At 43.6% G+C, this 17,696-nt stretch overlaps 1 protein-coding gene and 1 long non-coding RNA gene across 4 annotated transcripts in view; one reads left to right on the top strand and one right to left on the bottom strand.

The window, feature by feature from the left end:
* Positions 1-17,696, top strand: part of Stac (SH3 and cysteine rich domain) — a 122,230-nt gene that overhangs the window by 81,796 nt on the left and 22,738 nt on the right. For all 3 annotated transcript variants that reach the window (XM_017596138.3, XM_017596139.3, NM_001108784.1), the window contains 5 exons: positions 787-868; positions 2,059-2,174; positions 3,625-3,703; positions 12,508-12,572; positions 16,595-16,683. In XM_017596138.3, the coding sequence (XP_017451627.1) occupies positions 787-868; positions 2,059-2,174; positions 3,625-3,703; positions 12,508-12,572; positions 16,595-16,683 (431 nt within the window). The remainder of the gene's footprint in view (positions 1-786; positions 869-2,058; positions 2,175-3,624; positions 3,704-12,507; positions 12,573-16,594; positions 16,684-17,696) is intronic.
* Positions 6,258-17,205, bottom strand: LOC134480100 (uncharacterized). Its single transcript, XR_010054270.1, has 3 exons — positions 17,072-17,205; positions 11,062-11,250; positions 6,258-6,378 (listed from the first exon to the last, which is right to left on the bottom strand). It is a non-coding gene; the product is annotated as an uncharacterized LOC134480100 (long non-coding RNA).

The raw sequence follows: 17,696 nt of genomic DNA, 5'->3' as shown, positions 1-17,696 counted from the left end.
CAGATGTCAGGTCACTGAAGACACACCTTCAGGGTAGAGCGCCATGTCTATGCCCAAAGCCCATCTCTGGCAGTGCTCTGACGAAGATGAGCAGCACATTCAAGAACATGTGTGAGGACTCATGGATGCTCACAGGGTCCAGGTTACCAGGTCACCTTGCAGCCCTGAAGCATAGCAAGCTTAGCTTCTTAGAAAGCGCATCCAGTGACTCTAGCTTTCAATGTCTCCTTCTCTTAAATCCCTGTCACATCTTTTCCTTTCTGCCTTTCCAAGAGTAGTTCCCACAAGACAAGGATAAAAGCCCACGGGTAATAAGCCAGGAACTCAATAGAACACACATTCTCTCTCTCTCTCTCTCTCTCTCTCTCTCTCTCTCTCTCTCTCTCTCTCTCACACACACACACACACACACACACACACACACACACACACAAGCTAAGTGGATGATTCTTGGTGACAGTCTGAAAATATTCAAGGGCCTTGGGCATGCCCAACATCTACTTTCCCCTGTGTGGGCTTTTTACAATTTGAAGTGCCCAAGGTAAGCTGTGGTGGAAAACTGTTAGATGTATCCTGGGGTGAGGGGTTTCTGCATATAGGATACAGTACAAGAGGCAGGGAGCTTACCTCTCTCCCCTCCCCCTGTCAGTGGTAAGTTATTAAATTAATAGGCTATGTCAGTACATTAAAGGAAGACAACAACTGGCTTTATTTTTAGGGCTCTTGCTTGGTTTTCTCCATCTCCTCTCTGACGTTGAGACCTTCTCTCTTCCATTCTCTCCCCAGCCAAAAGGATTCCGGCGTTACTACAGCTCCCCCTTGCTCATTCACGAACAGTTTGGATGCATTAAAGAAGTTATGCCCATTGGTGAGTTGGGACAGTTAATGTGAGGCAGGATTTTAGCAGCAAAGTCAATGATGACAGTCACCCTATATGGATGGACCCAAAGAGCCAGAAGGACAGCCTGAGATGTGTGTGTAATGGCTCTTTTAGCTCTTCTCAGTTTGCTGGAGAGGAAAAGTTTTTTCTTCGTCATCTCCCTGGTGGAGTTTGTGAAAATAGCAGAGTCTCAAAAGTAAACACCACACTTCCCAGGTGTTCAGCAACAAGACAATACACTTGCCCTACCATCAGGAGCAGCAAAGCAGCACACCGTCAACAAGGGGCATGGTACCTGGCAGCCCTGGTGCAGAGTCGGCTCCCCACTTATCAACTGTGTCACTGAACCCTCTGCCATATACTGTAAGATAGGGCCAGTGATGGCTAGTTTTTAGAAGAGTGTGTGTGTGTGTGTGTGTGTGTGTGTGTGTGTGTGTGTGTGTGTGTGAGAGAGAGAGGGGGGGGAGAGAGAGAGAGAGAGAGAGGGAGAGAGAGATTTGCTGAGTAGAAACTCAGTGTTGGTTTTTAATACACACACACATGCACACACACACACGAACACACACACACACAAACACACACACACACACACACACACACACACACACTGTTTAGTGAAAACCTGAAAGCACCCTCTACAGATGTGGTGTACACATTTTCTTTCATGTTCTCTCTTTAATTGGCTTGTATTTCTTGTTTTAATTGCACTCTCATTTTGTTTTGTTTTACATACATGCAAGCCTCTACAACCTATGGTCTTTTTAGCTGGATGGATTTAAAACTCAAAGTGACAAATGGAAGATAGATTTTCATTAGAAACGCAATGTTTGAGGAGGGGGTCACTTCCTGTTCTTTTGAGAACACTTGTGTCCTACACCGAAATGTTTCTCTCAAGACTAAAGTATCTTGATGAGCAGAGCTTCTCGCTGTAGGAAACGAACTGGTCCCTGGGAAGAATCTTCAAAGTGCAGTGGGAATAATAACGAAAGAGGGAAACCAACCACTTGGGAAGACTTCAGGGCAGAGTTCTGGTTGGACGTATCAAGTTCCCTGAGAGAGCAAGACCTTTTGATGTGAGCCCTCATCCATTAGAAAAGCGTCTAGTTCTCAAGGTTCTCTGGCAGAGATCTGGCTTCCCTGGTCAGCTGGGCTGAGATGGGTCTTTTCTTCTTTTGCAGCTTGTGGCAATAAAGTGGACCCAGTGTATGAAGCCCTCCGATTTGGCACATCCCTGGCCCAGAGAACAAAGAAGAGCAGCTCAGGCAGTGGTTCTGACTCACCCCCCAGAACCTCGGTAACCGACCTCATTTTCAGTTCTCTGAAGGGTCTGGGTGGGCCCTGAGGAGATGGCTAAGCAGGCTAAGTACTAACAGGGCAATCATGAAGGCCCAAGTTTGATCCCCAGAACCCACGTAAAAGCCAGTGCAGCTCGTGTGTCTGTAACCACAGCATTAGGGGAGAGACAGCAGGTCCCTCGACTCATTAGCTACCCAACCTCAAAAAAAAAAAAAAAAAAAGCCCTCCAATGCCACACAATTTCTGAGGGGTCATCTTTTTTAAAATGATTTATTTTCAATTTCATGGGCACTGGTGTTTTGCCTGCATGTGTGTCTGTATGAAGGTGTTGGATCCCCTGGAACAGGAGTTGCAGACCTTTGTGAGCTGCCATTGTGGGTACAGGGAATTGAAGCCAGGTTCTCTGAAAGAGCAGCCAATGCTCTTAACTGCTGAGCCATCTCTCCAGCCCCGGGAAGCCATCTTTAAACTCGTTGTAAGCTCTGTCCTTGAGAGAAGAATCACGGTCATGTTTCATTGTCTACATTAATAAATTCTCAAGAAGGAAAAAAGTGGCAAGTAAAAAAAAGAGTGAAAACGACTTCTATCATTTCCCCAACTTAGGCATAACACTGAGGCCAGCTAGATCTGTCCTCTGCTTGGTAATGATAAGCAATAGTGGTTTGTTTTCTGGGGGACACCTAAGAGGAAGGGGATGTTGCTCCCCACCCTAACGAGAGCATGGCAGCTGTCTCAGGGATACCTTAATGGTCATTTCATGTAAACACTGAAAGATTCAATAGTAAAATGAAAGTGTTTGGCTCTAGGGGACACGGTCTCAAGGCACTTAGAACATTACCCGTGACACTGTGCATGTGTTATACTGTGTGCAGATGTTCACACATGTATGTGTGTGCGTGCATGTTGAGCCCAAAGGTCAAGGTGAGACATCTTTCTCTTTCATGCTCTATCGTTCTCTCATTGGCTAAGCTCAGGGGATCTGCTTGTCTCAGTGACCCCCAGCACTGGGTTATAAGCTCCTATGGCCCTGTACCTGGCCTTTATCTAAGTGCTGGGGATTTGAACTCAGGCTCTTGTGCTTGCACAGCAACCACTTACCCAACTGAGCCATCTCCCAGTCCCCTATAACTTATCCATTTTAAAACACCTAAGCCCTCATGTCATTCTCATCTGAAGTTCAAAGGGTGATCGTCAATTAATCTACTGGAAGAACCATAGAAATGGTGGTGCCAAATGTGATTTCAATAAAAACCACGCGGAAGTGTGTGAGTGTGAACAGACAGTTGCACACCCCTTAACATGTGAATCAAGGGAGGATTGCAACTGCTGGAAGTTCACAGACGCCATACAAATCCCTCTTCAGACCCAGCATTAGAGTTCTACTCGGTGGGGCCATGACACAATGTGGCTCACTGGCTCATTCTGTGCTATCTCCTGTTTCCTCCAAGACTTCAGAGCTGGTAGAGGTTCCTGAAGAGGCTGATGGGCCAGGAGACTCGTCTGACATCAGGCCACGGAGCAACAGTGGTGAGTGGGAGACAGTTCTGCAGAAACCAGAGCATGCATGTGGTCAGGGGCTGTGTCCATTTCTCTCAGGCTCCTCTCGCCCTCAGATAGCTCTGGTATGACATGAGCAAGAATCCAGTGTTACAGAAAGACCAGTAGGCCCAGCCATGAAAATGCCTAGTTGTTGTTCACAACCCTTTTATGAATGAGTGCTTCCTCCTCTGACTCAGATTAAACCTGGGAACCTGACCACGTAGAGCTTACTTTGCACCACATCTGAGGTACATGAATCAGGTGAGCAAGGGTGCAGTCAGAGGAGAGGGGACCACAATCCACATCCCAGCCCTTCCAAGAGCCTATTAAGATAAGTGTAAAACACACCGCAGGGGATAAGAAATAGCCCCATCAGTGCTTGCCTTGAAAGCACAGGGCCTAAGATCAATGTCTAATAGTCTACATTAATCCCACAGTAAAAAAAAAAAAAGTGGGTAGACCTGAGGAATGACAGCCATGCAGAACAGGGCAGCGCCATCCTGGTCCAGGTCTGTATAGAACCTCATGCCTACCAGCTGGATTTAGCCAGCAGCCCCAAAGTCCCTCATCTCAACGATTAAGCCACAAGGTACATAACTAAATGTGCACATTCCTGTGGCAAGTCTAGCCAGGCACTCGTGGTGAGTCTGATCTCTGTAGTCTCCAATCTGCATGCTCTCCCCTTCAGCAGACCTGAGGGACAACTGGGCCTCAGCGAGCCTTGCTGTGGACTTCACTTTGAGACTATGAGGTGCTGAGGAGCTGCTTTCTACCTCATGTCTGGAAAGAAAATATTGACATCGCTAGAAGTCCCAATAGGCTAGGCATGGCCACACCCATGCCCAATAAGCTGATTATATGGATGGATTCATGGTGGCAAAAAGCAGACTGAAAAGTGTGGCCACTGTGGGAAAAGAAACAGACACAGGGGTCCAGGGTACAGTCATGAGGTTTAAAGAGAGGACAAGGTAGGCTAGAAAGATTCCTCACTGGTTAAGAACACTTGCTGCTCTTGAAGAGGACAAGAGTTCAGTTCCTGGTACCCATCAGGCAGCTCACAACAGCCTGTAACTCCAGCTCTAGGAACTACAATGCCCTCCTCTCTTCTCCAAAAGCACCATACACATGTATGTATACATGTGTGTACACATATATGCACATGCATAAATAAGAATAAATAATCTCTTAATAAAGGGAAAGAGGTGTGCCTTATTAAGGAGTCTTGGTCAAGCTATAAACCTGCCCTGCCCTGACCCGCTATTATCTCAGCTTCATCTACACTGTGGTCCAGCGTGGTGGTAAGTTGTTAATCTGATATTTGCAAGGGTACAGCCTCATCTTCATAAATGACGGTCCCTATCTGAGGGGTTTTGCTCTTCTTGGAGTCCAGAGTGACTTAGGAGGAAGGTAAGGACCCCTGCTTACCTCTGAGCCTCAAGCCAACTACAGATACCAAGTGAAGGCAGGGACACAGACTCTGGCCTTGCTTGTCATTGCGGGTCTCAGTGGGGAGTCAATGCTTGGTAGCAAAAGCAGCTTTTAAGTGCAGTTTCAATAACTATGATTCCAAAAGGCCACCATGATGTAAGATGTAATACCACCCACAGAACTTCAGTCCACCCAGACTGCTGAGCCCAAATGCATGTAAGACCTGTGGTGCCTGGGAAGTAGGACTAGAGCATTTAATTTCTCCCATGTCCAACATTCACATACATCTCCAAAGAGCACATTCTGAAGAGATGAAATGTTAAGAACAAACAGCACTAAAGCCTAAAGTTGACTATTGTCCACCTACTGCATGTTAATGAGAAATTCCATAGCCATATCAAAAGAAATCTGTGGAACTGGACATTGTAGCACACACCTGAAATCCCAGTGCTCAGGAGGCAAAGACAGGAGGGTCCCAAGTTCAAGGCCAGGCCAAACTACATAAAGAGCCCATTTCATTTTTTCCTTTAAACAAAGGAATAAAGGAAAGAGAAGTAATAAAAGAAAATCATAGAGAGAGATTCCATTAGGAGTTTAGCCAAGAGGCTTTGAGCATTTGTAAGTCCTTTGATGAGCAATAGCTTTTTCACAATGCTTTAGCAGCCAAAGGGGTTAATTAGACAACTGTTTTCCCACGCTCTTTTACTTGATCTCAACCCCTCATCCACTCAGTCTTTAAGATGCCAGGAGAAAGCTGATGTGTTCCAGCTTCCTTAGAGTCCTCTTGATTGTGGCAAGAAGGCATGGCCTTTCAGGAATTCTGTCATAGTGCTGAGTGACATGTTTCATCGTGTCCAGAGAGCACACACAGTTCACAAACATGCTATGTCTTCCAGTCAAATGCCATGCCACATTTCTTGAGGACTGTCTCTCCAACCACCTTAGAAAAGGATTCGTTTGACACTAATGTCTCCAATGCTAAGACACGTTGCTCTTCTAAATTGTCCTGGGCAGGTCTGAATTCTACTTTGTGGTTTCAGTTCTCCTGGGTCTACCACAGATGTAGACAGGGGAGGTGCTGGTCTCTGCCTTAGGCTTCACTGCTAACAGCTTCACTGGTGGCAAAGCAAGAAGGAAATGGAGAAGCAATAGCCAGCTGCCTGTTTCTGCTCAAAAATCCAGATAACAAAGTCCCGGGAGCCTTCATCACTATGACCACACTGATCATGATTTCCCTGGAAGAGGAGAGGGGTACCAAACATGAGCAATACACAGTCTTAGAACCTTTCTTCCAAAATGGCCGAGCCAGTCACATCCACTCAGGGATATCACAAAGTCTGATGCTGCTCCAGTTTGCACTCAGTGAAGAACTTTTGCCCGGAAAGAAAAATAAGCCAACTTAGGTTTTGAACACATACTTTTGTCTTTAGTATATGTTGTTTCTAGATCAAAAATGCTAAAGTGTCACCAACCGGGGAGGGAAGAAGAAGAGATGGATGGGGATGGGAAGAGAAAACAGGAAAGAACAGGAGAGGGGAAGAAGGGAAGGAAGGGATAGGAGAGGGAGGGAGGGAGAGAGAGAGCTTTCCTTCTTGAATTTATACTCTAAATCCATGTCCCCTGTATAAGCTTGGCAAAATAATTTTTTTAAATTGTCAAATGAGATCAGATCATAATTTGTGCAACAGAGGCAAGGGTAACTCCTGTCTACAGAAATTGAAATGGGGAATTCAAACACTCCCCACAGTAAAGTTTCAGCAAACACAATTTAACAATCAAAAATTCAACATACAGGAAAACGTGCTACTATCAGGGAAAGGTAGCAGGACCAGTTAATTTTAGGATCAGGGCCTTAGAGGAATATACATCAAAACCAAACGGAATTATGTAGTCATTTATGTTTAAAATATAAGCCAGAAAATGTATCAAAAGAGCAAGAGATTAGCAAATACAAAAATTTGAAGAAAATGCCAGAGAGCGTCTAGAATATTGTACAGCAGAAACGGGATTGTCATGTTGAGTCAGCAAATAGATGCCATAGAAGAGAGAAACAGCATCTAGAACAAGGCCGAGGCATACTGAATACCCAGGACAACAAAGTCCTGGAGTCTGGGAGTAAAGGTATTAACAGAAAGTGTGTACTTCCAAAATGCATCCAGCTGACGCTCTTGAAGTCCATACACAGAGGTGGGAGTGAAAGAACATTCCAGAACATTCTGACTGAAACCTTACAGAACTGACTGAAGACACCATTCCCCAGAGCCGTACCTAGGCATCTCTGTGATGCCACAGGACTTCAAAGGCGGCCATGTATCGATGCAGACTGAAAGGCAGATCATGCACAGTGGAATGACAGTCATATTAAGAACTCCTTATGGGTTATAGCTGAAGATAAAGAACTGGAAAATGGCATTTTTAGTAGGAAGGAAGGAAGGAGAGGGGGAGGGTGGGAAGAAGGGACTGACTGTTAACCTTGAATCCTAAAACAACCACAGCAAACACACTGAGACAAGAAAGAATGAAAAGCAAAGAGAACGGCAGGCCCAGTGAGATGGACTCGTGAGTAAAAGTCTATCAACATAGGTTCAATCCCCAGGCCCCACTGGGGATGAGGAAAACTGGCCCCTAAAAGTTGTCCTATGCATGATGCCCACATGCGTACCACCTTCATGCACCGCATGCACATGCAATAATAACAAATAAAGGAGAAGAGGGAAAGTGACGGGTGCACAGTTCAGTCAAGCAAACACTGGCTACTTATTTTTTAAAAAGCAATAGTGCCTTTAACATCTGTTAATAAAATATCTATAGTGCTGATCTATAAATAGCGGGCATTCAGAGATCCTCATGCTGTTTGAAGGAAGTGTAAAAATATTCCAGTTTAGATCTTACTGAAATGTGCTTCTTCAAAGACCCAACACAGCTACACAAGAGATAATAAAATAGATCAAACTTTCCCTACTACGAAAGCTAACAGAAACTGAATGCTAAAAATGGAAAAGAAAAAACAATCCACTGAAGAAAAAAACAATCCTTAGGATAGATACCCCAGGTTATCCTCTAGACTCCATACACATGCAGGTATACACATACACACTCACACACATACACACACACATATACATACACAGTCTCTCTCACACACACATACATACACACACTCACACACATACACACACTCACACACACACATATACACACACAGTCTCTCTCTCACACACACATACATACATACACACACACTCACACACCCAGAAACTCAATAGACACACACATACACACATACACACACACATATACACATACAGTCTCTTACACACACACACATACATACACACATACGCACATACACACACACAGACTCACACACACATACACACACATATATACACACACATACATACACACACACTCACACACATACACACACTCACACACACACATACACACACACAGTCTCTCTCACACACACACACATAAATACACACACTCACACACCCAGAAACTCAATAGACACACACATACTCACACACTCACACACATACACTCACACACATGCACACATACATATACATGAATATGCATATATAATCAATAAAATGTCAGGAAACAAAATGATATTCCATCCATAAAAGGCATGAGGATGGTAATAATAAAGACAGGAATAGGCATCATTAAATTGCAAAGACGGGGTAATAAATCCTGTGTGTGTTAGAGAGAATAAAATTTATAAGCCCTAACAAATTTTAGGTTGGAAGAGAGTGTGGGATCAAGACCCCATATCCAGAGGGGGAACAAAACACAGAGGAACAAAAAGACTGCCATGACAACATTCTCACCGGTAAGCTTGACAACTTTCTCTAAACAAGTTCACCCGACTGTAGCGGGATAGAAGCAGAAAGTGTGCGCTGTTCCTAACCCTTCTAGAAACCTCACTGATAATTTTTTTTGATTATGGCAAAAATCCCAAGGATGGACAACTTCATGGGTAAATTCTACCAAACATTTAAGGAACAGAAAATTTCCACGTTATACAAACCCTCTCCAAGAAACGAAAGTACAGCGAGGAGGCCAGGCAGCCACATTCTCCAACGTGGTTTACAAGGTTATTGGAACACTGATTTCAGAACCAAACAAGGCCAGAGAAGGGAAAATCGCTGGCCGCACTCTCTTGACTATGGATGCGAAGTCTGAAGTAAGAGCCTCGTGAGCTGAACCCAGTGATGTCCCTTTAAAGGTTACCGCATGAGGGCTACATTGGAATTAGCCCAAGAACTCAGATTTGGGCTCACATCAGATAAGCTGGTGTAGTGTCATGCATAGGTAGGACAAGGCCATCAACTCAGGAAACAAAAAGGGAGTGTCATGGTTTGTATATGCTTAGCCCAGGGAGAGGCACTATCAGAAGGTGTGACCCTGTTGGAGTAGGTGCATCACTGTGGATGTGGGCTTTAAGACCCTCATCCTAGCTGCTGGAAGCCAGTCTTCCACTAGCAGCCTTCAGATGAAGATGTAGAACTCTCAGCTCCTCCTGCACCATGCCTGCCTGGATGCTGCCATGTTCCTGCCTTGATGATACTGGACTGAACCTCTGACCCTGTAAGCCAGCCACAGTTAAACGTTGCCCTTTGTAAGACTTGCCTTGGTCAAGGTATCTGTTCACAGCAGTAAAAATCTCACTAAAACAGGTGGCATGGGCGTCACAGGTCCTCTGCAAAGTGAAAGAGACAGAAAGTGGAAAGCAAAACAAGGCGTCCCTCTGGAAGCAACTAACTGAGTTGCTGATTCTCAACAGCTAACAGCAAAGCCTCCACATGCACCGGACATGGCTTCTGAACATTTGTCGTGAGATAAATAACCAAATTATTTTCCACAAAAAACTTTAAAGCAGCAAAACCGACAGGTGTGCAGTATAGAGTTTTGTGGTACACACGGTTGGACAGTACACACGGTTGGACAGTATACAGTCATGTAGTATACGTGGTTATGCAGTACACATGGTTATATGGTATACGGTTGTATAGTGTACAGTTGTGTGCTATATATGGTTGTGTAGTATACATGGCTATGCAGTGTACACAGTTGTACAGTATAAAGTTGTGCAATATACGGTCATGTAGTATATACAGATGTGCGGTACACATGGTTGTACAGTATACAGTTGTGTAGTATACAGTTGTGTGGTATACATAGTTATGTAGTATATTGGACTGTTTGGTATACAGTTGTATAGTATATCCAATTGTATAGTATACAGTTGCATGGTATATGCAGTCACATGGTATATATAGTCACGTGGTATACCCAGTTGTGTGGTATATAGCTAGTTGCCTTACTTTCTCTCATTTAAAGCAAATCGCAGTTTCAAAAAACAGTTTGTGGCAGAGGGCAACTGTCTTGCAGGGGTTCTGAGTTCAGTTTCCAGCACCCAGCCAGATTTGGTCACCAACTCCTATGCGGAGTGGCTCACAATCACCTGCAACTCCAGACCCAGAGGATCTTATACCTTCTTCTGGCCTCCATAATCAATTATACTCTTGTACACACACATACACATATACATACATATACTCACATGCCAGTTAAATAACTAGAAATAAAATCTTAGAAAGAATGGCTTGTGGAAATAGATTTTAAAATTTCCACTGCTTCTGGTTACATTCTGCTTTTGATTGCATATCTAAAAGCAAACTTAAAGTCACTTCAAATAATTTTCTCAATAGTTCACAGGAATAATACATATTTTGAACTAGAAGCTCAGATAGATATTCAATAATAGGATAAAATACTATGACATTCAAAACTATGCAATCAGTCCAAATAGCATATTATAGACTCTTCCAATAGGATTCCCTTTTTTGATTGTTTCCATTTAAATATTTAATATTCTTTTGGGAAGAATATAGTTTTATACTTACAGAATCAAATGTTTACAGCAGGATTTCAGAAGATGATATAATACCAGAAAAGAGTGTTGCATGTCTCTGCCCTGTTCCAACAGGTCAACACCAAGTTAAGTGTCCAAATGCCCCAGGCAAATTCTTGGGAAGGGACCACTCACATCTCAGTGTTGTACCATGGGTAGCACATAGGCACCTTGGGCATCCCTGTGTGAAAGAAATACATCTGTAAACTCTGGAATTATAAACTGAATACACAGGATACCTAATTCTCCTCAGTATTTCTTCAGAGGCTCTTGCTTTGAATGTGTTTTTTTAACATAGAAGTTCCATAGACTGTTTTCATAACATTAGAGGTCCTGGTGGGATGGCTCAATGGTTAAAGGAGCTTATGTGCAAATCTGACAACCTGAGTTCAATGCCTAGGCCCTACATGATGGAGAGAAGGAAGTGATTTCCACTAGTTGTCCTCTGATCTCCAAGGGCCATGTGGTGTGTAACATGCACATGCATACACACACAGTGTGATTTTTACAGAACTAAGAGAATGAATGAACAACAGAGAGAATGGGGATACCAATGAACCAAGTTATTCCCGTGGGATGTACCATCCTATATTGATCTCTTCTTGATATTTTAAAGAAAAGACTGAACATGTTATTCTAAACTGCCAAGTCATCCCAGTGGTAGATTAATTTACAGACCCAACCCTTACTGCATACATTTGAACCCATCGACCTCAATTTACTACCCTAAGGAAGATGTATCTAGTGAGAACAGTAGCCGGCATGGTCATGGACCAGATCTGGCAAGTTTCTGTGAGGACCTCTAGGCAAGTGTGCATCTGGGCAGTGAGAACTGCCCATCTTAAGAGGTTTCCTTATCAAAGGCAGTGCCTTCAAGGTGATACCTTCAACACAAATGGAAGAGAATTACGCAATTCCAAAACTAAGCTCAAAGAAAATCAGAGCCAACAACCTCGGTACGTTGAACATAAGCAATCAGGGGGGTGTTCTGAAGTTTAACGTGAATGCTTTAATCTTTGAAACAGAATAAAGACAGCATTAAGAAGCTAGCATTGTAATATTGGATCCAAAATTCTGGTGTTTAGGAAAGGTAAAATGTTCAAAGGCAACAAAATTATCTTCCCAAGAGATTCCACACAGCGAGCATGCCTCTGCTGCTGACGGAGGACCGCTAGAAGAGACCTGAGTTTCAAACCCACACTTGGCCAGTGGGGGCGGGGGGATGTATCACTGAGCATACATAGACTGGGATTCCGACTAGGGTTAACAGGATGCTGCATGAGGAGGAGGGAAAGCATCTCTGAAAGAATGAAAGTAGGATAACAAGAGCCAGTGATAAGCTCTGGCTCGGGGGAGAATCAAAACAGTCTCTTCATCCACGTCCCTAAAAAATGGCTACCGGCCACACAAAACCCCTGTGCTTTCTTTCCTCCCTCAGTGTTTACATATCCGGAAAATGGCACCGATGACTTCAGAGATCAAGTAAAGACCATAAACCACCAGGTATGTAGACATCCCAGAACAGGTGAGAGTTCCTGGATGAAGCTGTCCACCGTCACCAAAGTGGATCCCAAAATGTCTTTGGGGGCCGGTGGGATAGTTTCATGTCAAATTATCTTTTAAAATCATTTGGAGAAAACTGTAACATGTCTGATGACAAGAGCCAGTGAAGCACTCTGTGATGTCACATGATAAATAACACAGAATATAGAAGGTGAAAAGGACAAACACTGTATTAATGACATGCACACATTTCTGCCATGTGCTACTGAGAGTTAAGGCACATTCTGTGTTAATCACCAAGTCATATTATGACTACACTGCGTGCTATGCAAGAATATACTTTTGTATTAGATATGTTCATTCTCATAATACACATCTAATTATCACAGATTCAAGCAATACTGCCCAAGGTTCCTGAGCTTTAAATCGTAGTAGATTGAAAGGCCTGTGAGATGTCTCAGTGAGGAAAGGCTCTGCTGTCAAGTCTACTGACCTCAGTTCAGTCCCTGGAATCCACATAGTAAAAGGAGAGAACCAATTCTCCAAGTTATCGTCTGACTTCCACATGTATACTTTGGAGTACACATGCTATACACATACATATATACATACACACACACAAACACACATACATACATACTTACATACATAATAGAAGAGTTCAAGGCCTTAAAAAGCCTACAATATAATTGTATCCAAGTCTCATGTTTTGCATCTATACATAGAATATATTTATTATATTATAAACTGTTGTGTAATTGCATGTATGGAATATATCAGTTTAGCTTGTATATTATAAAATGTAAACATATCTATAGTGTTACAATTTTGGGGTTAGTGATAACAGCTAGTATTTATATGACACTACAAGGCTCCTTTATAATCTAATAAATTGAGGGCAATAGTAAAGCCTACCTAATAGGGTTGTGGTGAACTCTAGTTATATTAACACAGGTAATAAAGCACTGGGCAGGCAGCCGGTGAGCTATCAAAGTTGGCAGCTTTTATTATCACATTTGCAAGATTTCAAAGTCAGTAGACGGTGGTACTGTGACATAAACTACCAGGCCAAAGCCAAGAATCTATGCTTTTTCCTCACCACAGATGAACACATTGCTATGAATGAACACAGGGCTCGTTGATATACTATAGACCAACTTTCACCCAACTGATAAAAAGTCTGTTTTAAGGGTCCAGAGAGATGGCTCAGTGGTTGAGAGCACTCTCACCCGTTCTAATTAGGATTACTATTACTATTTCTGCCATAAAACTCCAGAGTTTACTCAGCCTGCTTTCTTACAGAACCCAGTATCACTTGCCCAGGGTTAGCCTCATCCACAATGGGCCAGGGCCTCCCATGTCAAACACTAATTAAGAAAATACACCACATGTTACCCTATCCTATGGAAGCATTTTCTGAACCGAGGCTCCCTCTTCTCAAATGACTCTAGCATGTGTCAAGTTGACATAAAACTAGCCAGCACAACAGATTCCTTGTCCTCTTGACACAAAAACACATCACTGTTAAGCCTAAGCCGCAACCTTTCCTGTCCTATTTACCCCCCAAGACCTCACATTAAAAGCGTAAATAACTTTAAAAGTCTCGCAGTGTTTACACATTCAAACACATTAAAAGTTCATTCCTTTGGAAATAGTCAATCTCTTTAAAAATCCAAACTCCCTTTTAAACGTTTAAAATCTCTTCGGAGGACTCCTATAAAAATAAAAATTAAGCTAAATACCTTCTCACTTCAATACAGAACATGTTCACAATCTAAATAAAGCAAAAGCAAACTCCAACCGTGTAAATGCCTCAATGTCCAATATCTGGGGTTCACTAAAAATCTTTCGAGCTCCTAAGGAGTCAGGTGATTTCTCCAGTCCTCCAGGCTGCAACACACACACACCCCTTGTCTCCTCGGCTCGGGCTGACTTCACTGCACATCTGCTTCTGTCAATCATCCCATGGTACTATCATCCTCCAAATGCTGCTGCTCTCCATGAGCTGCTCAAAGCTTCAAACCCAGTACCACCCGGTGCCAGTACACCAAGTGCCAGCCGCAGCACAAGGTAAAACCTCTGGACCGCACAACTTCTGCGTGCTGACTCTGAGGAAACACATCTCAGATTTCACCTCACCGATGCTGGTCTCTTCTTAATCACCCCTAATTTCTTCACTCCAGCTAACCAGCATCAATTGTCCCAGTAAAACAAAAGTTTTACTTCCATGGCCCTGGTATTTGACTGATTCCACCTGATTCTTCAGCTGCAGCTAACCAGAACCACAGATTCTTAACTCAAAGAAGCAAATGGCCCTGTAGAGACATTAAAGGATTCTCTCATGCTTCCCTCTCAGGGTTCACATGACAGGCCTCCATTGTCTGCATGGCTCTGGATATTCTTATCTTCCAAGCTCCCCCAGAAGAACTCCTCATTGCTTTGAACACTCAATGGCTTTTCCAGCACGAAGTTCGCAAGTCCTTCCACAATCTTCCCAAAAACACAGGGTTGGGTCTGTCACAGCAGTACCTCACTATCCAGGTACCAATTTCTGTCCTAGTTAGGGTCGCTATCGCTGTGATGAAAAAACCATGGCCAAAGCAACTTGGGGAAGAAAGGGTTTATTTGGCTTACCCTTCCACATCACTGTTCATTATAGAAGGAAGTTGGGACAGGAACTCAAACAGGACAGGAGCTCAGAGGCAGGAACTAACACAGAGGCCATGAAGGGGTTCTGCTTCATGGCTTGCTCTTCATAATTTGCTCAGCCTGCTTTGTTATAGAACCCAGGACTACACAGGGGTGGCACCACTCACAATGGGCTGGGCCCTTCCCCATCAATCACTAATTAAGGAAATCTTCCACAGGCTTTCCTACACCCTGATCTTGAAGAGGCATTTCTCAATTGAGGCTCTCTCTCCTCCAATGACTCTAATTTATGTTGAGCTGACATAAGTTTTGCAGCACATGACCCTTTGAGAAGAACCAGGTTCAGTTGCCAGCAGCCACATCAAGTGGCTCACAACCTTCTGTAATCCCAGCCTCATAAAATCTGATACCATGCTCTGGTCTCCATGGGCACATAAAGTGTTGTATCTGTGCACACACACAGGCGTGCACACACACATACAAACAAATGACTAAGGCATTTTATAAAAGTCTATTTAGACCTGTTCCCAGGCCTCTCATTTTTTAGAGAAAGTGTTCTTACTTGAGGTAGAGGAGAGGACTGCTCAGTGGTTAAAGCACTTGCTACACAATCCTGAAGACCAGAGTTCAGAACCATATCTCCCCTATTAAAGCAAGGAGGGCTCAGAGGCCCACTTGTAATTCCAGCCTCAAGGGATAGAAACGGGATCTACAGAGCAAGCTGGCTAGCAAAAGATACATCTGCAAGCCTCGGGGTTGACTGAGAGCTCCTGCCTCGGTGACGAGGGGAGATGAATGACTGGGAGGAATCCTAACATAAGCCTTGGGCCTCCACATACACATGCACACACATGCACATGCACCGGAGAATATGTGAGCCCCAATATGCATAATACACACACACATGCCTGAAAGTGAAAAAAAAATAGAAAACATCCCCATTTCTGTCATTTTTCTTGAAGGATTATGTCAAAGAAAAGAATCACCCAAAGAAAAAAAGCTATTTCTGAGATCTCCCAACCATTTCAAATAGCTTGTAGTGGAGTCCAACTCCAGAATTAAAAGTAACCTAAGGAGCTGGGAGTGGTAGCACACGCCTTTAATCCCAGCACTCCGGAAAAAGAAGCAGGTGGATCTCTTTGAATTTGAGGCCAGCCTGGTCTACAGAGCTAGTTCTAGGACAGCCAGGGCTACACAGAGGAAACCCTTTCTCCAATATAATTTAACACAATGTAATGTGATTTTAAAAGCAAGCTAAGAGAGAAGCCTCAGGAATAGCCAGCTGTGTGACTCCTGAGAGCCATGTTGTGGGCACTGCAGTATTCATCCACTGTCAGTCTCTCCTGCTCAGTTTTCTCTGTCTTCTCTGGCAGGGACCTCTTTCCAAAGACCCATTACAGATGAACACCTACGTTGCCTTGTACAGATTTATACCACAGGAGAATGAAGACTTGGAAATGAGGTAAAAACATCTGTGCGTGTACGTGTGCATGCGTGTGTGTGTGTGTGTGTGTGTGTGTGTGTGTGTGTTTAAAATGAAATGAAAGACAATTTTAGATGTTTACTTTTAGATGTAAAAAAGAAGGAGGGGGGCAGTGAGATGAACCAACAAGTAAAAACCAGCCTTCTGACCTAATTCAAGGTCCAGAATGTGTGATAAAAGAAGAGAACTAACTTCCAAGGTTTGCCCTCTGATCATGCACACTATGGCACACACACACCTATACACACACACACACACACCTACACACACACACACACACACACACACACACACACACATTACTAGTACTACTAACAAGAACAACAACAACAATAATCTTAAGGGAGGCATTAGAACAATGACTTACAAATGCCTTTATGCATCCACCACCAGTCTGCAGGACTAACATGTGAGCTGCTTGCTGTCCTGTTCCAAGTGTCTTGTTGAACAGATCTGAGGGGAAGACAAAGAGCGTGCATGTATCTATCTAGTCTAAAGGTGATGCTCGTGCTGATCTGGGACCTTTGCCAAGCACGTCTTTAGTGCGTGGCCAGTGGGATGTGAAGGTTTCCATGCAGGTTAAGCATTAGATGTACTTGATGCTCACTGTCTAATAGATAATCAAAAGGTTTATTTAATCCTTAAATTAGCATCAATGGAAGAGTTGAGCTTCAATTGTTAGGGTCAGTCTCCTGCCTCCCACCTCAGATCAGCTTTGCTTGACTCTGTCTTCAAGTGATGCTTGATCTTTTTTTTTTTTTCTCCATCTTTATTAAATCGGGTATTTCTTATTTACATTTCAATTGTTATTCCCTTTCCTGGTTTCCAGGCCAACATCCCCCTAGCCCCTCCCCCTCCCCTTCTTTATGGGTGTTCCCCTCCCCATCCTCCCCCCATTGCCGCCCTCCCCCCAACAATCCCGTTCACTGGGGGTTCAGTCTTAGCAGGACCCAGGGCTTCCCCTTCCACTGGTGCTCTTACTAGGATATTCA

The sequence above is a fragment of the Rattus norvegicus genome, chromosome 8, assembly GCF_036323735.1.
Source record: "Rattus norvegicus strain BN/NHsdMcwi chromosome 8, GRCr8, whole genome shotgun sequence".
Taxonomy (NCBI): Eukaryota; Metazoa; Chordata; class Mammalia; order Rodentia; family Muridae; genus Rattus; species Rattus norvegicus.
Note: the sequence above shows the minus strand (reverse complement) of the source record. Positions and strands in the feature narration are given on the sequence as shown.